This window comes from Colius striatus, chromosome 12, assembly GCF_028858725.1.
Source record: "Colius striatus isolate bColStr4 chromosome 12, bColStr4.1.hap1, whole genome shotgun sequence".
Classification (NCBI taxonomy): Eukaryota; Metazoa; Chordata; class Aves; order Coliiformes; family Coliidae; genus Colius; species Colius striatus.
Genome location: NC_084770.1, coordinates 27078426 through 27102345, shown reverse-complemented (window position 1 = coordinate 27102345; position 23920 = coordinate 27078426). Strand labels below are relative to the sequence as shown.

General features: G+C 46.7%; 1 protein-coding gene across 1 annotated transcript in view; it reads right to left on the bottom strand.

The window, feature by feature from the left end:
• Positions 1–23920, bottom strand: part of GPC1 (glypican 1) — a 216993-nt gene that overhangs the window by 103635 nt on the left and 89438 nt on the right. Inside the window, exon 2 of the mRNA XM_062006030.1 lies at positions 3523–3681. Within this exon, the coding sequence (XP_061862014.1) occupies positions 3523–3681 (159 nt within the window). The remainder of the gene's footprint in view (positions 1–3522; positions 3682–23920) is intronic.

Sequence of the window (23920 nt, the reverse complement as noted above, 5' to 3'; positions counted from 1 at the left end):
TTTAGCCCTGGTAGATCCTGGAGGAAGGATGTGTCCAGAAGGCGTGTGTCCTCTGCTATGCAGAGAGTGCACTCAAACCACAGGATCCTATTCCACACACATCACTTCTGAACCTATCCTATGCCACTTGTATTTCACGTGTATGGTCTTTTCCCAAGATATTTTCTATAAGGGACACTTCTATTGGCCACAAAAGTGTTTGCCCTAAAAGCAGCCAGTGAGAATGAAACAGATATTACTTACAATGGGCACCCTGACAACTCAGAGCTTTGTAGAGCCCAATGTGCAAGGATAAATTAGTCTCCAAGGTAAAACGTTGAACACTAGCATGGAGAATATTAGTTCAGAGACAGATTGCTGGAGATTTCCTATTTTCTAGCTGGAGCTTCAGGGCAATCTACAAGTAGAGACTATTGCCATGATCTGCAGTGAGATTACAGAAGCATGATTTGCTGTGATGAATCTAAAAGACAGCCCCAGGCCTAAAGTTCCATGTGCCACACCTGTTAGCAGGGAATATATGAAGCATCTGATCTCCAGGCTGCAAATACTATGAGAAAGGGTTGGATATCCCCATGCAGTGGAGCCTCCCCCACTACATCCTCATAAAGCCAAACACAATTCCTGTCATGAGAACAAGTTGTGCATCAATACCTCTGCAACCCCAAAACCTGCACTCTGTGCTGCTGCTGAAGACACCCAGCAAAACCAGGCACCAGAAAGGCTAAAACTCATCAACCTGACATTAAAAATGATTGGATGGAACTTCCTAAAGAGCACTTCCTGCAAAAACTCTTGTTAACTGCAAGGTTAATAACATTAACTGGAGTATAGGGTGGGTTCTGTGGCAATGTTTTAAGACCTGAGGCAACTCCATTGCCCCCATCACCAGAAGTCCCTCAATTTTCAACCATATATGCAATACCAAGGCTTGTAGGTAAAGTCATACTTGAAACCCAGACAGAACACGATGGGGTTTTTTTCAGATCATGTCTTGCATAAATGATAAAGTCTATATTGATTGCAAGGGTAGTTAAGCAAACTAAAAGGTATATTGGGAGCATCTTCTTGGCCCTGCGGGCTCAAGTGAGGTTACTCCCACTGCAAAACACCAATGGTCTGTGCATTATGGTCTGTTAAAGTAATACTTGGTTTATTGAGCACTTCTTTTGTTTGAAGCTTAAAAGAAACTTGGGTATGCACCACAGAAAGAAAGCTCTATTTTTGTACAATGCTGGGGAACAAAACCAAAGAAACACACAACAAGGAAAGCCCTTACAGCTCTAACTGGCATCTCAACACAAGCATCCCTCTTTCATATGCTTGTTTTTGATTACTATTATTCCTATTGCTGTTGTTATTACTAATCCAGCAAACCAGCACACTCTTATTAAACCAGTTCTTCTCTAGGCAGTTTCTGCTCATTGCTATAGTCCTCAAAGCTTCCATCACATTTTGCACTCTCCTAACATGACAGATGTACAACTATGCTCTTTTCAATGTTTGTGGCAAGGTTAATAACATTAACTGGAGTATAGGGTGGGTTCTGTGGCAATGTTTTAAGACCTGAGGCAACTCCATTGCCCCCATCACCAGAAGTCCCTCAATTTTCAACCATATATGCAATACCAAGGCTTGTAGGTAAAGTCATACTTGAAACCCAGACAGAACACGATGGGGTTTTTTTCAGATCATGTCTTGCATAAATGATAAAGTCTATATTGATTGCAAGGGTAGTTAAGCAAACTAAAAGGTATATTGGGAGCATCTTCTTGGCCCTGCGGGCTCAAGTGAGGTTACTCCCACTGCAAAACACCAATGGTCTGTGCATTATGGTCTGTTAAAGTAATACTTGGTTTATTGAGCACTTCTTTTGTTTGAAGCTTAAAAGAAACTTGGGTATGCACCACAGAAAGAAAGCTCTATTTTTGTACAATGCTGGGGAACAAAACCAAAGAAACACACAACAAGGAAAGCCCTTACAGCTCTAACTGGCATCTCAACACAAGCATCCCTCTTTCATATGCTTGTTTTTGATTACTATTATTCCTATTGCTGTTGTTATTACTAATCCAGCAAACCAGCACACTCTTATTAAACCAGTTCTTCTCTAGGCAGTTTCTGCTCATTGCTATAGTCCTCAAAGCTTCCATCACATTTTGCACTCTCCTAACATGACAGATGTACAACTATGCTCTTTTCAATGTTTGTGGCAAAAACAAAGAGCAGACACACTAGCCAATGCTGCAAAAGGTAGTGGAGGGAGACGGTGCCAAGGCTGGTGGCTGTTCTGCATTAACCCCTGCAAGGGGCTGGATTTCAGAGCTCAGCGAGTGTGTTCTGCAGCAGCTACATCAGGTCCCATTTAGACACCAGTCTGAGAACCCAGCCCTGTAAGTCTCCTGTGAAAATTCTAGTTATCCCTTTTTAAAGCAGGTGAAAATCAATTAATCTTGAGCTTTTCAAGGCATGCCTTTGCCAGGGTCAACCTTGGCCACACAGTTACAATGCATTTTGCAGAGATCCGCTGCCTTTTCTTTCTGTTTAGTGTAAAAGCACTTAATCTTGGTTATCAGCTCCCTGAAGGTCAGGCTTATTTCTTTAGATCTATTATTTACTGCTTGAAATTTTCAGTTCCACCTTTCTGGCTGTTATAGCTTCTTTCCCCAACTCCTATTCTCTTCATGATAACTCCATATGATGACTGCTGATGAAGTCAGGAGGACCGTGATTCTAAACCACTGACCTTCTTCAAAATCTGATAATGGAGACAGTTTCTGAATCATAGGTCACCTCAGTTTTGCCAATAAACCATTTATTTCCAGTGGCCTTCAGACCTTGAGGCTTACTGTCACTGCAAAATGGATTCTTCAGGGAACAATGAAAGAGAGTGGCCCTTAGCTTCTGCTTAGCACATTAGGAGGGATACTGAACTTTGGAGAGTGTGTTTGTCCAAAACATCTTATGCACCACAGTCTTTAAGACCTCCACTGTTGTACAATGTTTTCTCAAAAGGATATGTGAAGCTACAAGTCTAATGTGGACTAACCTTCTTGTCATTTGCAATCTACATGGAAAGGACAAGAAAAAGCTATGCCTCCTTAAACCCTCCCCACCTACCGAGGGCTACACAGTCACCTTTACCATACTCTTCAACTCTCAGCTCAAGGCACAGTGCCAAGTTTTACATCACTACCTCAAACATCATCCTACCGTGGTAAGACTTGATGACACCGTGCTTGTAAAAGCTGTCTTAGTGCCAAGGCACACAATTTGTTGGTAGGAGTGCCTGCCAGCCTCCTTCAATGGCTTCACTGAAAGAGAGGTCTCAAAACAACCTGGTCCTACAAAATCACTGCCAAAGGTACAATTCCTACTGAAGGTCAACATTTCATGCAAGCTACTGAGGAAACTACAGAGGGAAGCGTGTTGAACATGAGCCCCAGGCTTTAACAGTGCTTGGAAAGTTAAGCAGTGACTTGGATTCCTGAGCAACCTGGAAAATGAGCAGGTTTTACTTACTGTCAAAGTTTCTGTGCTGTGCCGTCAGGGTGGTCTGCACAGAGCGCCCGGCCTCTCTCATCATGGCTTCAAATTCACTCCGGCTCTTGTTTGCGAAGTTCTCCTCCATCTCGCTGGTGCAGCAGGTGTAACCTTGGGGGCAGATTCGCAGGTGCTCCCCTGAAATGAGACAAAATGGAGTTGAGTGGCCAGGAAGGATTTCACCTAGACAATCTCAGGATACAAATATTCCAGCTCCTTAGTAACCTGGATGCTAAAACATATACCTTCTAATCTGGGTTGTCTGGCATTGGTACAGTAGTAGCTGTGAGTGAAGGTAAAAGCTTTCTCAGTGCTGACTGTGAGAGAAGGAAAAGTGAAGGAGATAAAACTCATACATGGGGCATGGAGAAGGAAAATACAAGTGTCTCCTGGCATGCCCTGGAATACAGCTCTGCCTAGAATCTCAGAAGACATGGAAGCCTGATTAAACAACAAACTAGTACTCATTCATTTAACATGTATGTTGGAACAACTGTTTGAAACCACTTTGTCAAGAACCTCCCTCCACCCCCATCCTGAGAAAGCATTTCCATAACCAGAGAGGTGAGATTAGGGAGAAGTTCTCAGAAGACAGAGATGTGCTGAATACCAGTGGAACTGAGGTGACTGATTCCCCTCCACACATTTTGAAATCTGCCCATTAGACTATTTTTTCAATGAAAAACTCATCTCCCAGAACGAGACAAGACCACCCAAAAAAGGGTTGCTATGACAATACACCCTTCACTCTAGGGAAGGACAGAAAAGGTGAGAGGAGTCAGCAGTCAAATTGAAAAATACTTCAGCATGGGAGCTCCTCCTGCCCTCTGTAGTCTGTGTGTTGTGGAGGAGCAAGCACTTACACAGGCAGAGTCAGCAACATTGGAAAAATAATTGCTTCAGTTCTTATGAGTCCTTACAAAGACACATCCACCTGAGAACATCCCTGTTTCTCCTTACCCAGCAGTAAGAAGTTATTTGAATGAAATCAGACATCAGGGTTGTTTTTTTTAAAGAATAAACCCCCTCCCCTGTTCCAAGCACACACTGAGATAAACCAGTTACAAAGAAGTTTCCATGCTTAACATAATTTGATTGGAACTGTCAATGATTCTGCTGGTAGTTTTACAGGACTGCTGTCTTAATGTCACAGCTGAGCTGTGTTTAAAATCGTGGTTGATCTTCTGTGTTTCAACAGCTTCAATTCCTGAACCTACACAATCTTCCAGAGCTTCCCATTAAGTCCTTCGCTATTTCCAGCACAAAGCCCTTAGCAAATGGGTGCCTTAGGGTAAAGGGCCTCTGAAACTGGGCATGTGTCCTACCCTTGTGAATGCCACGTCATTAGCAGGCTCACTAAGAGCAATTTTGACAGGAGTGTTCTGTAGTTGAAACGTTTTAGATAGAGGCCATTAGGATGAGTTTGCATCCCTGCTCACAGACATCTCTGCAGCAACCTCTGCGAAGTGCTGGAATGAGCCTGCCCTCAGAAAACAGGTTATGATGGGCACTATCACCGAACTCCCATCATCAAGCTTGTGTTGTGCTCCTGGCTGAGACGAGCACAAGGTAGGACGGCATGTCCTATGGGCTCCCATCTCCCATGGGACCCCCCATCCCGGTCCCCACAGGTACCCAGACACCACTGCACCACATCGGCAGAGCACCAGGAAAAGCAGCAACCTGCTTCAATATGAAAACTAAGAGTCAGATATAAACATAATGTGGCCTAATGTTTGCCATACCAAATGAAATTCAAGTTACAGTGCCTGTCTAAGCCTTTCCTTCCTTCACAAACTACATAGCTGCAATTCATCCCCTGAGCTCCTTTCTGTAAAGCTGCATTTTTCTAAGACAGTCATTGTGATGATTGCTGACGTGTGATAGGCAGGCAGAAAAAGGGAGCTATAATTTTTTGACAAGACACAGCTTTGTTTCCTGTCATGGCAAATTAAAAACTTGCCTCTTGTCCAGCCTCTTCTGTCTGATTTCTGCTGCCACTTGAGGAGGACTCAAGTTCTGCCGGCAGCTGTTTTGCTGTGGTATGCATCCTTCCAGCTGCCCTTGGTGCCCTCAGGACAAAGTGAGGCCTTTTCAGTGCCCAGCCTCTCTGAAAGGCCTACAAACAAGGAGGTGAATCCCAAAGGATCTCAAAGACGGACATTATCACCACCAGCACAGTCGCTGCTAAGCTTTGCAGATGAGCTCCTGGTGCACCGGGAGCCGCCATGACAAGGCCCAGAAACACTGGTGCTCCCGCCATTTCTCTGTGTGTCGCTACCCACCAGAGCTCGTAGGTTCAGCCTAAGCCAGGAACAACCCTTCACAAACCTCCTGTTTTGTTAAATCAAGGCAAAGCACTTGGGGAACTCCCATCTCCTGACCTGCTGCCAGTAAGCAGGGCCTGGCCGCGCAATGGCCTCCCACCCCCTCAGGCAGGATTCGGAACTAGGGAGAGCCAACGTGGCCACTCCAGCAAGAAGATAGCTGCATGCTCATCAAAGCTGCTGATTATGTGGGTCCCCTCACACAGGCTTTAGAAACAAAAAGGAGAAAGCATGGCAATTGTCTCTGGGGAAGAGCAGGGCCTGTCCTGAGGAGGAAGATGGAGGAGGAGCCCGGTGCCGCCTGACTGAGCTCCCCGAGCAACACCGAGGAGCAGCACAAGTGTGAGGTGTGCTAATTAAAATGTGACATGACCAGACAAAAACCTCCACGCTCCCACCCCAGGCAAAGCAGAGAGCGTGTTTCAGCACGATGGCATCGGTCCAACACCTTGCTGTGCCAGCAGAGCTTCAAATAACCTCCAGCCAGCCGGCACCGTGGAACACAGAGGAGAGAGATGGAGGTAAAAAAAGACAGAAAGCAGGGGAAAAGTCACACTCCTTGCTAAAATTGCTTAATTTTACACAACTTTGTGACTGGAATACAGATTGTTTTTCAATGCTCGAGCTCAGAGCAGTTTCAATTCCTTTAGCAGCAACATTTATCTCAGCTTTCCGCAGGTATTTGTACGGCACTCAGCACCACAGCACTTTATCTCAGCGGGAAGCAAACTTTTTATCATTATGCCTTTGTAATTCAGACTCACTGCACACAAAACAGTCTTGCAGCGCTATGAAAACGCTTTGCTTTCTTTGCTTTTCAACCTGACCCACCCTGGAAACTTGCAGTATTGTTATTTAACCTTTTTTTTAAATTGACTCCAAAATAAATGCACTCAAGACCATATTTTTTTTCCCCCCTCATTATATTTCAAAGTTCATTTGTTTGCTAGCTTGCCATCATGTCATTGCTGAAGCTGCACTAGATATATCTCCAGTTTCACTTGGCAGGATATTATCTGTGGGTATCTATGGAGAGCAAGAGGTGTTTTACGAGGAGTAAATCTGCAAGATGCAGTGTGTGCTCTCCTCTCCACTGCTGCGTCAGAGAAATTTCCCCCTGTATACAGCTGACATGTTGCTAACCACTCTCTTGAGAGCACATGCTCCTGGCCCCTAAAAGTGCTTCACAAAAAACAAGTGAGCACAGCACAAGCCAAACTGGCAGCAGGCAGAGAGCTGCTCCAAATCTCCTTGAAGATAACAGATCCGCTCCCAGTGCCGGAGGCCAACGCTGAGTAAGGCCCAAAGAGAATTACACTATGGCATATGAATCTGTAACTGAAGCCTAGCCATCTCTCCCCAGCCCTTGACTTTATTCCTCCAAGCTGAGCAGGTCTGGCAGTGGAGCACAGAGACATCCATGATGTATTAGAGGGCTCAGCTAATACCAGCTCCATGCTGCCCTAAGGATTCTGGATTTAAGACACATTTGTAAGTAAGAGAAGATGCACTTTGGGATGTTCAGCTTCCCTTGACAAAACTGTCAACTTGCCCAAGCCTTCAGCAGCCAAAATGTGTGATTCAGTCTGGGTTTCCCTGGAAGAGTCATATCTTCTGCAAAGGCTGCTGAAGTCAATGTGGGATGTAACCCATTGACTTCACTGTCTCTTGGAAAGGAAGAGAGGGCAAAACAGCATCAAACAAATATCTCATTTAAGATTAATTGCCCTGGAGTGGAAAGGAATAGGTTGACAACAATAAAATAACCCGCTGCCTGGCTACAGGCTTGGACTGTCCTTCGAATACCCTCTCTGCTGTCTGAGTTAGCAGATCATTTTGGCTATCAAATTCACTACTGAATTTTAGAGTGCTGAATATTAAACCACTTGATCAGTTACCCTTTGAGGATGGAGCAGGTTGCTTTCTGGAAGTGTCCCCATAGGGGGAACAGCCCTGCCTGCAGCCACCACTGACATGAGCTGACACAGGGCTCAGCTCCCAGTTTCCCCCTCCATGTTCTCCCAGTCTCATTGTCCTGGCCCACGAAGGCTGCCCTCGGCCATGGGCCCCATACCACAGGCTGTGCTGGCAGCTGCTGTGGACACAGCATGGTGTAACACCCTGACATGCCAGGACCTCAGCTAACTGAGTTCAGAAAAGCTCTCTAGCTGTTCACTGCTGCTGTGTTTCACAGAATCACAGGGTAGCAGGGGCTGGGTCTCCTAGAGCTCCTCCAGCTCAATCCCCTGCTAAAGCAGGTTCCTCTCCATCAGGGTGCACAGGAACGTGTCCAGGAGGGTTTTGAAAGCTTCCAGAGAAGGAAGTTCTGAAGCATCTCTCTGGGAAGCCTGGGCCAGGGCTCCATCAGCCTCACAGCAAAGAAGTTTCTCCTGATGATCAAGTGGAACTTCTGTGTTCCAGCTTGTGCCCGTTACCCCTCGTCCTCTCACTGGGCACTACAGAAAAAAGACTGGCCCCATCCTCAACACCCACACTCCAGGTATTTGTAAGCATTGGTAAGGCTTCCTCTCAGTCTTTTCTTCTCCAGGGTAAACAGATTCAGGTCTCTCAGCCTGTTCACCTCACCACGAGGGTCTGTAGCCTTGAAAAGAAGAGAGAAGGGCAGTCCCAGGGGTGTAAGATGCAATACTGAGAGAAGAGTCCTTGGCTCCTTCAACTGTGTATAAATAGTGCTATTTCCACCCTTCTCACAGGATGTTAGAATGCATTGCAATGTTTGCAGAAGGTCTGGGGTTATTTGGATGTGTCAGAGTATCTAAATGCAAATGATTACAAAATCATTCCTCCCAGAGGTTAATTTATTTCAGGCTGTGATAAATCTGTCCTGACTGTTCCCTCATATTTGTAACCCTCCTCCTACTCACTCTCCAAACTGCTCCAAAAACTCATCTTGTGTTGCTACAGCAAAATTGTCTCCTGGCTGCCTCAGTCCAACCCCACCATGCCAGGACACCTAGAGCCCAAACTCTGGGTGGATGTGTCTCAGGCAATCAAGCTTGTTGAAGCCCCATGGTGCTGAGAGGCACAGCAGAGAAGCCAGTACACAGCTCCCAGTACAGCCAGTGAGCATGAGAGTACCTGGCAGCCAAGGAGCTCCAGTCCTCTTCCTACAGCCCCTGGGAGGCACTACTGTCTGTTGGCCTCTCCACACCTAAATGTCATCCAGGCTAATGTGCATCACAGGCAGGAACTGAGGACAGAACAGTGTCATTCAGACTATGGTGCCTTTTCTTCCTCTTCTCTTTTTTTCCAACCATGTCAGAGTATCTGCAGCTGATGCAAAATGAGCCTGGAGGTGGTACAGATGTTAAAAATACCTTGTAAAGAGGTAGTACAATGAAAATAAACCCCTATCTTTATGCCTCCCAGCTCTTTCAGCTTCAGGTGTTCCTGTCCCCATCCCTCTTGAAAGACATATCTTTAAAGGGAACACGATTTCGCATGTGCCGAGAAGCAACTGACAGCACAGCCTCTAGCATTAGTACCACGATGCTACCTTGAAACCCAGTCTTGTTACCTCCTAGAAGAAACAAGGGTACCCAGAAAACATTTGGACTAGGAGACAGTCCTGGCTGACAACCCTAGGAAGAGCTCTTCAGACCCTTTTCATGTGAGATGCAGTGAGCCGCATCAACTGACAAGTTGCTTCCCAACACCTACGCCCCATAAAGATGTGTGTGAAGTGTCCAGGCCTACAGCTGGTCCCTTGCAGTAGCTGCTAACATGGAACTGAGCTGGCTACCAGGCTGCTCTTATTAAGGAGAGTGCAAATCAGGATCTTTCCCATATTGCAAAGGCAGGTGTTAGCCAAGAGCCCTGCAGCACATTTCTTTGATCTGCTGCAAAATATAGTATCTCCTATTTTCTGGTCATGTCTTGAGTATCATCTGTTTTGGCTTCAGTTTGCACTGAGTGTCAGGGGAGTCACAGCAGGCTTGAATACTAAGCATTGTAAGGCAAAACTTTCACACCTCAATCAAAAAACATTAAGCCATGTTCTCCTCAGTCTTTGTGATACTGATACGGTGGGTTGAGGACACGTGTGGTGGGGCAGTGCTACTGGCTGGCCAAGTACTCAGGGGTGGAATACAGTCATGAGGAAGGGCTGTGTTCATGTGAAGCCATGAGGTTTTGTTTCCAGCACTTTCACACCAAGGAGCATTCTCAAGGGAAGAGCAGAGGTGGCAGAGTGTAGTTGGGAACCAGCTGTGCCACAGACTCGGTGTGCCAAACTGGGAGCTAATGCAGCGAGGGGAAGAGAATAGCCAGAGCAAAGCTGTCTGCTTCACCAGAACCTTGCAGGAACTCCTCATGGACATCAGGACATGCTAGGTAGTAAGACCCTGGTTCACTTCAGCAAGCCCAAGGCCATCATAGAGCAGCATCACACTCACACATCGAGGGGAAGAGGCAGGTGCCATCTCACCCGCTGCATCCCTGCCAGCCTCCCCCCGCATCGCTGCTGCCTCCTGGCCTCAGGAAGGTGAGAGGGATTTGGCTGTAGCACAACCAGCTCCTATTTCTCTTTGTCACTGCTGAGGGGAGTAGCTGGGTATCTCAAGGGACTGATAACAAGGACATGAAGTCTTTTCAAGCTGCATGCCACAGGTCTGAATTTGTCCCATGTCAGTAGCTTTTGTACCATCTGACAGCTGATCAAATAGATTGTGCTATCTGACATGAACTAATGTTTTGTTCCAGATAAAGAAAACAAGCACTATGCTCTACATCAGTGATAAATACAGCAAACTGGGGGGGAAAAAAATTGCTAGAGAGTATGCTTATTCTGTTAAAGCAATGCACAAGCTTAAGATGAGACAATAGCAAAACATGAACTGCTTGTTCCCACAGCTCATCATTCACACCAGGATGACACCAACAGAAATGAACAACTGAGAGCAGATAATCCACAAGATTTGCTCTTTATCTTTCTGCTCCTACTAGGATTTAATAAACTATCCAAACACTGTTAACCAAATAAGACAAGTGAATCTGGCTATTGCCTGGAGTTGGCTCCCCACCAGGCTAGCTCTGTTCTGTAATCACATGACAGTGAAACCCCGACACAGTGAACAGATTCAGGTATTCCTGAGCAATACCACAACTGCATCCTCAGAGCAGAAAACCACTGATGGCTGGGAGAGCTCTGGGACTGCCCTGTTCCCTACCAACACAGGCCAGTCAAATCAGGAGCCTGGCTCCCAGGGAGCCGGGTGGGAGAGAGCAGAGGAGGCTGAATGGGAATTTCCTCTCCATTTGCTCTGTTCGTGTGTCAAAACACTTGAGGCTCTGAGGCTGTCAGCTCAGTGTCACGCTCACACACTGCAAGTGTGGTATCAATTTGTTTAATCCTAGAGCCTGATGTCAGAGGAATTTATAAGGCAGGCAAACATGGGCCAAAAAAAAAGTTAATTAACAGAGGAGAGGAGAGAGAGTCACCTCTGTGTCCTGGCAAAATATTAAGCACAGAGTAGATAAGAGTGACTTCAGAAATGACAGTGTGAAAATCCTTATGTCATCTGTGTATGTTACAGTGGCAAACTGCCCAAAGGAAGGGAACAGGGAAAATGTCACAAATGCTGACTTGATTCTTACTGAAAAGATCTGCACGGAAGCACTTCACCCACGCACTGCTCCTTGGGGTTTTGGGAGGGTCCTTCTGAATGAAAAACACCCCTTCCCCACCACTCTGCTCCCCCAGTTTCCCACTCAGGACCTGAATCTACACTCAGTTACATGGGCCTGATGGTGCCTCTGACTCCAAGATGTGCACACACAGCAGGAATCAGCACAGGGTGCAACGATCCGAGTGTGTGTTTAAGGACAATGTAGGAAATGCTTTATAATTTGCAGCAGAAAATATCTTTTTCAGTGGTTTGAGGGAGGAACAAAAGAATGAGAACTCCATAACTGTGAGAGCCAAATCCACATGTGCCACATGCAATGAAGGACCTCTGTGTAGCAGAACTGACTGAACACACCGAAACTCTACACTCCTCAGATCCTCTTCTGCGCACCAGACCCACCATTGGGGAGCTCCTGAGCAGGTCTCTGCTCTAGGAAAGGTGATCCATTAGGAAAAGCTTCAAAGGAGAGCCAGGACACAGTCTACAATTAGCTCTCTCCTAGTAAATCAATCTTGGAAGAAGCCTTCCTTCAATCCAGACTCAACCAGTTTGCAAGGACCGTGGAGAACCCCCCAGGGAGTTCACTGTTAACGTTCTTTCCCTCTCCTCTCCTCTGAAAAACAGAAAACTCTTAAAGAATCTTGGACAAGGGAAGAATTATCTTGTCCCTTCACATAACTTGTGAGAACCTATTGAAGTTGTGTGTTGTAATCCATCACCATCAACCTCTTTGAGAGCTGTCCTGAGCCCCTCAGCTTCTCACCAGATGTTTTGATTCTCTCCCCCCCCCCTTTTCCTTTTCTTCTTCTTGGAACAAAGAGTCTTTTTATCCTCAGTTTGCTGCAATCTAAAATAAGATCAAACTGGAAACCTATCACTCTTATCAGATGCAGCTTCACTGGAGGCTTCATAACAACATAAATATGTTATTACATAAGAGGCAAAGTAATTCATTAAGTACAATCATTTTTCTTTCCTGATTTCTTCTCAGCAAAAGATCTACTGGAGAAACTTTTAGCTCTTCCCCATGCTCTGCCAGTTTGCTGCCAGAGAGGTCAGACTAGAAAAGGAATCTTGGTAGTAAACTGAGGATTAAAGTTCCCAAAAGAGGTTGATAAGAAGTGGAGGCTTTTGGTTTATTCTCCATTTAAATGAAAAGAAAGGCTTTGGGCAATAATCCATGAGAAGAACTTGGGGAAGGGTTTGGTCCAAACCAAAAGGCTTTTCCAGTCCCTCTGCTGAGGCCCTACAAGGAAAATGGTGATACTGCACTTCAGGCTGTTTTGAAGTAAAGACACTAATGAGCTTCAGCAAGCTTGGAAGACTGTTGCTCAAGAATGGGGAGTGCTTGTGGCCAGTCCCTATCATTTCAGTGCAAAGAGCAAACCTGGATTAAACCTGTCCAAGTTAACACTCAGAGAGCATTTCCTCCTAATCCCAGCAAAGCTGGTGTGAAAACCATCACATTCATCTTTCTGGGTTTCAGACACGTGCCTAACACTGGGCTCCTGCAAGGCACCTCTTTCTTATCCCTCTGGCATCCTTGCAGGAGGTACCACACCAGAGGAGGAGGCTGGGCACACAGCTGCTCATCTGGCTGAGCCATGCTCCTGGGGCTCACTCTCCCAAAGAAGGGTCACATCCTGCTACCTCCTCCTGCCAAGCACAGCCACAGCCACCACTGGTAGCACCAGGGACTGCAGGGGTGGCTCCTTCCCTTCCTGCAGGAGGATGTGTGCAAGAAGGATCTTGCCTTCTAGCAACAAAACTCTCCCAAGGGAAAATAAACAAACTAAAAAACCCTCAACCACTCTGTCTGCTGGCAAGAAGGAAAATGACTCCTGAGTTTGCAAAAAAAATAAGCCCTTGTCTTTAAATAGTTATTAAACAAACAAAGTTCTTGGATCTGACTCTGATGCTGAGAGTCTGCAGAACCAAAATGCCTGTGCCTAAACTTTCAGCAGTTAGGTTTAATGACACCCATTAATCTGAAATTCCATAACTATGTGTGCACTTCTCAAAACTAAAAAGGATGCACAGAATGAACTGTTTGGTCCCCACAAATTCAAGAGCATCCTTTCTCTTTAGAGCTTTGCAAAAACTGAAGAGCCTTTACCTATGCAGAGCTGTTGGCTTGTGCCAGCAATTAGCAGCGCTCAGAGCTCCTCTAAAACTCTGTGCTGTAGGTGTTGGCAGGGATGTGGGGAGCTGCAGGATTGGAGGGGCAAGTTCCAGCTGCTATGGGCTTTCTCCACTTTGCAATTTGAAGCTTTTGTCAGCCCCAGAAATTCTTGGTTCTCCTTCAGCTTTGCTTTATTTGTCTCACGAATGTCTCGGACGGCAGCAAAAGTGCTGAACAACAGCAGAGCCCTTTCCTACAATTTGAGCCACTGTGAAAGGAAATGGCAAGTATGGGGTCATCTTGTGGGAACATGAAATTGCAGACTCCCAGTTTGGCTAAATGGATGCAGCTGATGCAGGACTTGAATGGACAAGTACCAGCATCGAGGCTGGAGTCTGCAGAAGCCTCTGACCACTGTGTGAGAGAGATCTGCAGCAGAAGGAATTCAATATGCTGCCTTTCACTTCTGGTTGCAGAAGTGAGGAGGTGACACCTGTGCCACTGCTCTTCTTTTTATGCCTCCATCTGGTCTTCCAAGAGCACATTATAGAAACTTGCCTGTAAATCCAAAGATGTAATGGAGATGCATGAGGAGCATCTCCTCTACATAAGGATGCATAAGGAGCATCTTAATCCAGGGCTATGAGGAGATGAGGCATCAATCTGGTCCTGCCACAACCCTTTCATTCACAGACTTCTGCTTCCACAAGAGTCAAGCCATCACCTTTCACCTCCACACAGAGGGGTGACCCAGAGGACCAGGTCTGAACTGTGATGAACATTTAAAACTCCAACACCTTCCTAGATCTCAGTGTGGCTCGTACTGCACATGCCCAAAATTCTACCAGAGAAACTTATTTTAGGTAACTTCTGTTTGAAAACTTAATGGAAGTGTAGCTGTTCTCCCCTGAGCCTCAGGAACAGATGACTAAGAAATGTTGCCAGTATCTGTCTTTCAGCAAGATTAGTGTTGGGTTTGTGTGGTAGCCTATTTATAACTTTGACAAACAGCTCACCCAATCATTTCATACTTAATCATAGCTGTCTGCCCGGCTCCCTTCAGAGAAAAGCTCTTCAAAAACTATGTGCCAACAGAATACCAACAAAAGGAAGCAAACCACAGTCAAGAAAAAAACCACCCCAGCCCTTGCTCCCAAAACCAGCAACAGCTCCCGAGCTACACACAAGCCAGGTCTTGGTAAATCACAAGGCACAATTACAGTGTCATTATTCATGGGACTGCATAGCTATAGTTAGTCAGTGTTTCCACTGCAAAGCCCTGCTTTCAGAGAGGTTTGCAGCTCAGCTGCAAGGAATTAGTCTGATGAAATTTAGCACTAGACATTTTACAGCAGGGATTATTATTTTTAAAACATTTAAAGATTACATCCCCCACCCCAATTCCCCTCTCACTTCTGAGGCTGCAGCAGCACCCATGAAAGCAGCTAAAGAACCTTCTGCATGCTCTTTGATGTTTGGTCTCTGTGCACGTCTCTGCATAGTTAATGGGACCAAAAATACCAATTTAGAAGGGATTTTCAAGTACAGAAGTCTTAGAAAATGGAAGCTGTGATCGCCACAACAACGACAACTCCACTTTCCTTTGGATGTATTCTTAACTGTTACTATCTGTGGTGTTAATTGCTGTGCATTAAGGGGCCTTTACAGTCACAGCCAACCCTGCAGACCCATCTAGGGCTGAAGATGTCTGTTGGATTTCTTGTCACCTTTCTTCCTTTCAAATAACATTTTCCAGGGATTACTAGAGATTACTTGCTGCTGGACTTGCCCCTAAACCTTATGCTCACCCAGCTGCTTCCTCTCTCTCTGCTTGCCTCTTCCATTAGGGTTCACGTTTTCAGCAGGTGGAAGGGACAGGAGAAACATCTCAACAGGACATTTTACCCCAGACAATGTTAATCAAATCCTTTCCCAACATTTTCAACTACTCAAAGACAAACAGACTGCTGTTTGCATTCATAAGAACATCAGAAGAATGCATTTGCTTTCTCTAACAGCTAGCTCTGGCTGAAGCATCCTAGAGACTCAGCATCCCCAGATATGAATGAGATTGACTCTCACACATATACACCAGACACCTGCAGGGTACAGCAGTCTCTGAGCTGAAACAGCATGTGAAGCAGTTACCTTCTGATGTGGGCTGCTCGTGGCACCCAGTGACAACCAGGCATTGTGCTCAGAGTGGTGGAGGAGTTACCCACCATGAAAAAGAGACCCATAAGCCTCAGTCTGGAAGTGGATCACCATGAATGTTCTGAGTGTTCATACCAATATATTTGGTGCACAGGTGTTTAAAGAACAGACTAGTTTACCCAAGCAATGTGATTTTCTAATGAAACAGGTAACACCACCATGCTTCAAACCCTCTATTCCTGGATCTTGATGTTGGCATATGTGAAACAGAACCACCTCTGAGTTTCTACCACCTTGCAGTGTTTACACTTTCTTTGGAGCTCCCCAGTCCAGCACTAATGAGCTTCCCCTTGGACAGAGGTGACAGAGACAAGAGGGCTTGCAGCATTCCCAAGGGCATCTGCCACCAAGCTCCAATGCAATCCCAGTGCACTATTCAGAGGACCAGAACAGCAACACCATCTCTTCTGTTTGGGAGGAAAACAGATACACCACCCACCCTGACTGCTGTGATTTGTGAAAACCATACTACAAAGATCCTCCTTTTAGACTGAAAGGACTCATCACTGCTACAAATTGCAGCGACCACAGTTGCAGTGAGGATCTGAATGCCTGCTGTGTCTCAAGAACAGTACAAAGCACAGTTCCTAGAGATACTACTTGAATCTGCCTTTCCAGGTAGAAATTAAGAGGAAAATTAACTCCATAAGATAACTCATGTACCTTCAATGGCTTACATGAATCTTGGCTTCAGAGGGCTGGATCATGCTTTCCCACTGCAGTCATTATAAACCTGACAGAACATGTTCACAGACTAAGAGATGATAACGATGCTGGAACTGGTCTCCACAAATTACATGGTTATCATTAGGGAATATCTTAGAGAACCTGTCATTCATTAAGCACTCAGCTAAATGCATAAGGATGGGTGAAGGGAAAGCTCTGCAGGAATTTACAACTTGAGAAAGGGCCACCCTTGACAGTTTGGTTATTGGGTCTTTTTTGCTTGCTAAGAAGTGGCAGCTTCAGTTTGAGTGCAAACTGCACAGGTTTCTTCTTCATCTCTTTTCCCCTCAATGTAAGCATTCAGTCTCCTGCAGCCACCTTTTAAAACCTGAATTGAGCTCTCCAGATACTGTGTAGGTCTGTTATTGCCTTTTGGGAAAACCTGCAGTGCTTCAAAGTGCATCTCATACATCAAGTCCCAGCTACTTAACTAAGTCCAAACACAGGATCCCAGTCCACATGGGGGAACTCCTTTTGATCCCTCTGTTCTTTGAGCTCGTGGAGATGCTTTTGCTCTTGGATAAACCCATTCTTTGTGCATCACAATAACACTGTTACCAAATTTTCCTTTCTTATCTTAGGAAGAAAGCAAAGATCAAGCCCAAGATTCACAAAGTAGTTTTATCAAGTCCACAAGTCGACTCCACTTCCAGATTCACTCTTCAAGATACAATATACTACTCCACACATTCACCAGGCTGGCTGCTATTAGCATGTCATGAATATAATCCAAAAGCACTTTCTCTTTTTGCAAGATCTTATGAAAAACTTGATCCCAGTCTGACCAGTAAGTAAATGATCCTGTGACCTCCACCACAATCAACATGATTTCAGCAATGCCTTGCAGCATTCTTTCCCCTGGCCCTGCCTATCTCTTGCCTTCTTTTTCTGAGCTACTGACATAAATCCAAGTACCCACAGAGAAGCAAAGGCTGGAGGGAACTGGAGAGGATTTGCTCCTCCAAGCACCCATGGAAGTAAACACTGCACAGTTCCCTTGGTTTTGGAGTTTATATGCACGTCATGTTCCAGCCTTCAGGCTTCCCCAGGGTACTGCTGAGGGACTGCTCCTCTCCTACCATCTGTGCTCACACAGCCTGAATGCCAGTCACAGCGAGCCCCAGGGAACCTGCACTGTAGAAAATCCAAGCAGGAATCTCATGGGAATGGGTGTTGTCACTGGGGATGCTCAGAAACAGCTCTAAATGTGTGCTACTGAGCGACTCTCATCTGCTCTATGTGCCAAGACCACGTGGTCCCAGAGGACTTCTTCATCCTCCATTTCCCAAGATGTTATGGCCTGACCATCTCCCTGGCTGAAGTATCAGGCAATGGTATAGACTGGAGGCAAGCTTCTTGCACTTCATCAGGGACTCAGGATAACACATCCATCAGGACATGAGAGTGACAGTCAACCACACTTACCCAGAATTAGAAATAAGAGGGTACAACAAGATCTGCACTTTAATTGCATCCTCATTCTCTGTGACAGCTGAAAACCCCTTAATTAATACACTTCACACCTGTCTTTTTGATGTAGTTCAAATTCCAACCATCAGCAGAGTATACTTGTCCTATTCCTGCTGACAGACCCCGGGGATTTGCCATGCCCATCACTCAGCCTCGCTCGAGCAGGGAGGTGGCAGCAGATACCTCTCTCCCCTGCCATGAAATACTCCCCTCCTTTCTGAGTGCAACTGGCTCCCTCAGCACTCCACATCACCCTCACTCCCTTGGCATACAGAATCCTTTAAGCTTTTAATAAAACAAGGCCCTGTCTTTCAGTGCTGGCTCTGGAATTGGACTGTGAGTCTTCTCTCTTACATTTACAGAAGGTACAAGACTGTCTCCTGTAATCAATAGATTCTACATGTCCTTGCACACATACAGCTCATCAGTCCTGGCCCATACTGCATTACTGTGGGACCATGGGGCAGAGTGGCAGCTCAAATGTCATCTCTTCTTGCTCCCTTCCCAAACTCTTCCCACTGATGCAGGTTACTCACTCACTCCTCCCTCTTCCTCCTCTTCAACCCCTTTCACTCCTGTCCTGTGGTTCCCCACACTGGTCCAGAGTAAGTGAGCAGTGCTGGAGTGGCAGTGCAGCAGCCATGCTGAGAACTCCACAGCTCCTGTGAGGCAACAATCTTTGATTTCCCCAAATCCAAGTCCCCACTTCCCTTGCACCACATTGCAATCACCTCAGTTACAGGGCACAGGGAGGAAACAGGCAATGCTTCCATCCCAGCATGTCCTTGCACTGACAACTGGCTCCTCTCTCTGCTTCCAGACTTCTGCATCTGCCTTATTAAGATATTTCTCAGGGTGCACCAATACCAAAAACCTGCACCTTGATCAGTGGCTTTGCTGCCCAGCAGTTATGCCAGCAGAGACATTGGCTTCTGGGGCAGCACCTGACAAGGGGGACCAATGGGAAGAGATCAGGTCTCCTTGCAGAGGAGCTGCTGTTAGAAATCCAGCTCTTTTTCAACATGATATAAAGCACTTGCAACTTTAGGTCACTGCCCACCTGGAGCCTGCAGCTTCTCCCACTGAAGTTGATGGCAAAACTGCTGACTTCAAAAGCAGAGGGACTGGAACCCCAATGCTTTCAACTCTTGTAATTCACCTGTGTGTTTAACAGCAGGCCAGTCAAATTGGGAAGAGCTTTCATATCCATCAGCCCTCTTCTGAGCAACAGAGAGGTTTGTCCAAGCACAGGCAAAGCCTTTTGCTCAATTACTTTAATCACAACCACTCTACAGCAATTGGCCTGATGTCAGGAGGTTGAACCAAGTGCCACTTTTCAGAAATGAAGCATGCTGCAAGTTAAGATGCTTCAGAGACATCACTGCCTTGAATCAACAGTATACAGGGACTCTGTATACTCCATGCCAAACAGCCAACTCATTCCTAGCTATGACCCTTTAAACTCTGCAACTAAAGACACTGCCAAATGTGAGCTTCTTCCACAAGTCCTGAAAGTATTGTGACTCCATGCTTCTGCCTGCTAGAACATGTGAACTTCTACATGGACTTTAGGGCTTGGGTTTTTTCTATTCTGGAACATGATATTTCAAGGAAGGGATGCCAGGGTCACAAGAACAACTTTAGTGTATCCTTCTTCAGGCAGTTCCAAGCTATCCAGATCTTGCCTGAAAACAAAACCAGTGAAAGAGTTTCAGGCCATGAAAACGATCTCAAAGCCTTATCACGCTCTAACAGGCCATTTGCAGTGTATCCCTTGTTTGTATTAGCGACTTTAATTCCTAGCAATTTCCACTTCCATTGCTGATTTGTATTCAGAGAAGACAAATGGAGCAGCCTGCAATGCAGCACAAGCACTGCACTGTTCAGGACTCTTGTCATTTTGGAATATCCTTCTCTTTCCCTCTTGCCTGGATCCTTCACCAGAAACAACTCCCCAAAGCCCAGCAAACACACACCGTTATTCCAATTCTGATGGGTCTCTTGTTGCCTTTGGAAACTCTCTACTGTGCTCATATATTCATCTGACCAAATGAAGAGTGGAAAAGACATTTAGATACATTTTCCAATGTCTCAGTAGCAGGCACGGTACTGGATCTCTGCACCCAGCACCCAACACAACTCTGGCTCCTCTTTCCATATGCTTTCTTAGCCCCTCCAAGTAGCCCTTTGGTCTGCTCCCAGCAGTGGGTCACAGCTCCCTGTCAGGCAGGAGTCCTCTCCATGCACAGCTCACTAAAGGAATCAATACATGTGGCTATGCAGGAGGGTACTCCAGAAGATCCCAGTCCCTTGTAGCTTTACCAGTTAATTCCTGAGACCTGTTGCTGCTGGGAAAAGTCTGTTGTTGCAGTGACCTGTGCCATTCAGAACAGCCTTTCCTCTTCTCTAGCAGTCTGTTCTTCTCCCACATCTCTTCCTCTGACATCACCCATCCAAACTTCTTTGCCATCACCTGTCCTTTTCCCTCATCTCATAGATAAGCAGCTTGACAAAGACACACCAGGAATCTTAAATACCTGAATGCAGTGTTGAGGTTGCTTGCCTACTAGGAAGAAATGAACCCCATCAGCTGCAGTGCCATGGATTCATTGTCTCTGTAGGGCAGATTTAGCAACCCTGGGGTGTTTCTTTTTAGAAGAAAAAAGCCAACTTCTCACAGGAAAGCTCTCAGTGCCTCAGAAAAAAGAAACATTTAATGGAGCAGCCTCAGTAAAAAGTGTGTGTTGCACTGAGGCTTACTTACAGTCAAGTGGTTTATGATGCTAAACTGCCTTTTTCTTTACAACACCACCAAAGCAAAGGCACTGCTGCTCTCCCTGTGAGCTGGAGACCTAAAGCTCAGCAGTGCTGAGCACCCTCAGCCTTAGGCAGGCTTGGGGAAGCCCCTGCAGTGTACTGCTGGCACCTGAACTGCACACCACCACCTTCTCAGGTCAGAGGTGTTGTACTGCTAAAAGACTTTGGCACTGTGTCCATCTTGGATGTGCACAACAAAACAGCCAGCAAAGATGGTCAAGGATCAAGAGCAGAAAAGATTCCCATCATGGTCCCTGAAACAGCACGTTCAAAGCAAGCTGCCCCTGTGTTGGGCTGGGTGTTGGCACAGCCACCCATCTATACACAACCCACTTCTGTGCCAACACACACCACCACAGCCTGGTGCAGGGACTTCCCCTCCCCAAGGGAAAGGCTGGAGAAGCCAGGAGAAAGGAGCCCAGCAATTCAGATGCAAATGTCACATGTGCCAGTGCTGAGGGAGCACAGGGGGAAGGTGGAGCAGGCACAACCCCACAGTGCTGTGGCACAACAAGCCTTGCCACAACTGAAGGGAAAATGCCACTCCCTGAGGAATGGGGCATTAATTCTAAGCCTATGCAGTTTTAGCAATGCCTACTATGTTTATTTCCATCCCCACTACCACACACATAGCAGCAGTACCATCTTTCCTTGGAAGTATTAGACATTACACATGTCAGTTAAGAAAAGAGATTTTGCCAGCAGGCCATCAGAAAGATAAGAAATATCCTGACTACACTCTAGGCCATAATTGTTTCAGGATTTAGCCATTGAAAACACACCTTTTGTAGCCTGCTAGGGTTGGGAGATAGTATCTTTTCTAATCACCTTTGCTCAAGCCCTTCAGATGCTGCTTAACAGCTCTATTCAGAACCAGAATGCACAGTTGTGGGCTGTCTGTCATTCCTGCTTGCCATCACTATTTGTTTCCTGCAAAGCAAAGGGTTGCTGTCAGCTAGGCTGTATTTTCTCTTTATCCTAACTGATGAAAGTAAGATTGTGGGAGGCCCTTCAAAGAGCTTACAACCCTTGTCTTTCCCAGCAGCACAGCCACTGTTTTGCTCTTGGTTCCTCTCCCAGACCATGAACCTCTGTGCTGGTGAATTCAGCAGGATCTGGTGTTTAGATCTCCCACTGGTCACTGATATTTTTTTCCCCTGGAGCCTGACTATCACTCAGCCTTTTGAACTCATGTGCTTATCCCTCATGGTTTTCAGTCACTGCAAATCTGGTTTGGGGTCAGCTAAACTGAGATCAATAGCTGGACCCAGACATACTCTGCTCACATTCACACACTGGGGCCAGCCCAGAGGTTTTTGCACGCCCTGTTGAAGGGACTTGCCCCACTGTGAAGGGGTGGCTGCTGCCCCCTTGATTCCAGAGCATGCTCCAGGCTCTGAAGCTGGGTCTGTGAAAACCTGCACTGCTCAATTTCAGGACAGTACACAGTTACTGCTATGAAGCAGATGCTGAGCAGCCCTGAATCATGTCTCTTGAGGTCAGGGCAGGTGACTCACAAGGAAAGCCCTTAGTCTGGATATCTTCCTGTCTACTCTGGCCATTACTTCCCAGGGAGCTGAATTATTAAGATAGTCTGATTTTCAGGAATGTTTTGTTATTTGAGGGACTGACTTAAGGAGGCCCACTTTTCAAAAAGCACTAAAATTGCCTTTCCAAACCCACAGCCTCTCTTGTTGCAGCAGACCAAACAAGCCAAGGCAATGGAAGCGACCATGAAGATCTGGCAGGGAATGATGAAAACAGCGTGTCCTAGGCAGGAGCAGCCATCTCTTTCTGCACCCTTTTTTCCCCATGTTTCCAATGTTGCAAATCCAGATGGATTTCTTTTGAAGTTCTCTTTCTGCTGAGAATAATAAGGTACCCCCAGGGTACAATCTCAGTTGCTCCTTGGGCCAGCTGTAGGTCCTGCAGCAGAGTGAGGCCCAGGCTCCCACCCTGTCCCCTCTTGGGCTCCTGACATGATGCAGCAGCAGGGGAAGCCTCTCTGCCCTGTGGAGAGCCCTTTGCCTGAGAGGTTGCCTCCTCTCTGTGCAGCAGAGCCAACCTGCTTGCTCAGGGCTGAGGGCAGGAGGCTCAGGGGCAGCATGCAATGGGGCTGAACAAAGCAGGGTCACCCCAAGGGAGAGGGTACAGGCAGACCATCGTGGAGCTTCTGCCAGGGCTGCTTGAACCTGAAGGGAGTTACCACACACTACAAATTTTACCTCCAAGTCAGGCCAGTCTGTGACAGAGAGAGGCATGTGGGGAGGTGGCAGGGCCGGTGCTGGGAGCTGCACACCTCTGCCATGCAGAGCCTGTACTGATCACAAATGGCAGATGCTGCCGTGAGCACCACACGGAGCCCTTTTGTAAACACCAGGGAGCTAAGTGCTGTCTTTAAGGACAGCAGTAGGTCTATAAGGATGCTGCTGTGCCCAAATCACATGGATGAGCTGAGCAGCTACAGTTGCTCAGCAAGAGAGAACAGTGAGCTGTGGAATCAGAGGAGGCCATCACCCACCACACAGAGCCAAACCCAGCCGGCCCAAAGCACGCTTCCCTCCCCACCCACCCTCCTGCTCCCCTCACCTCACCCTGGGTGGATGCTGCAAGCCACAGAGGCTTTTCTGCATCATTTGGATGAGCTTCAAACTTCCCTGAAACAACTGCCAGCTCTCTGCAGTGCATCTCACTGTCCCCTTATCTGCTGGGCTGCTGACAGCACATGGGAGAACGAGAGCAACCGGCTGTCCCCGTGGCACACCACCTCCCCATGACACGGTTTGATCTCCCCTCACATAGCTGTGGCTCATCTCCCCCTGATGAGCAGCAGCTGACACTCTTGGCTTTGTCTGCTGTTGCTATCACCAGTTCATGAGAAGGGAGGAACATGAAGTGGGGATGGCAAGTAGCGTGGTCCAGCGGAGCCAGTGTTTGGGGAGCCAGGGTGGTAACACCAGCCAAGGTGTGGAGAGCATGGAGCAGAAGGAATGGCATTTGCTGGTTCCCCAAGTGCCTGTGCTGGGCCTGCTGCCTTCCTCAGCCCCAGAGCC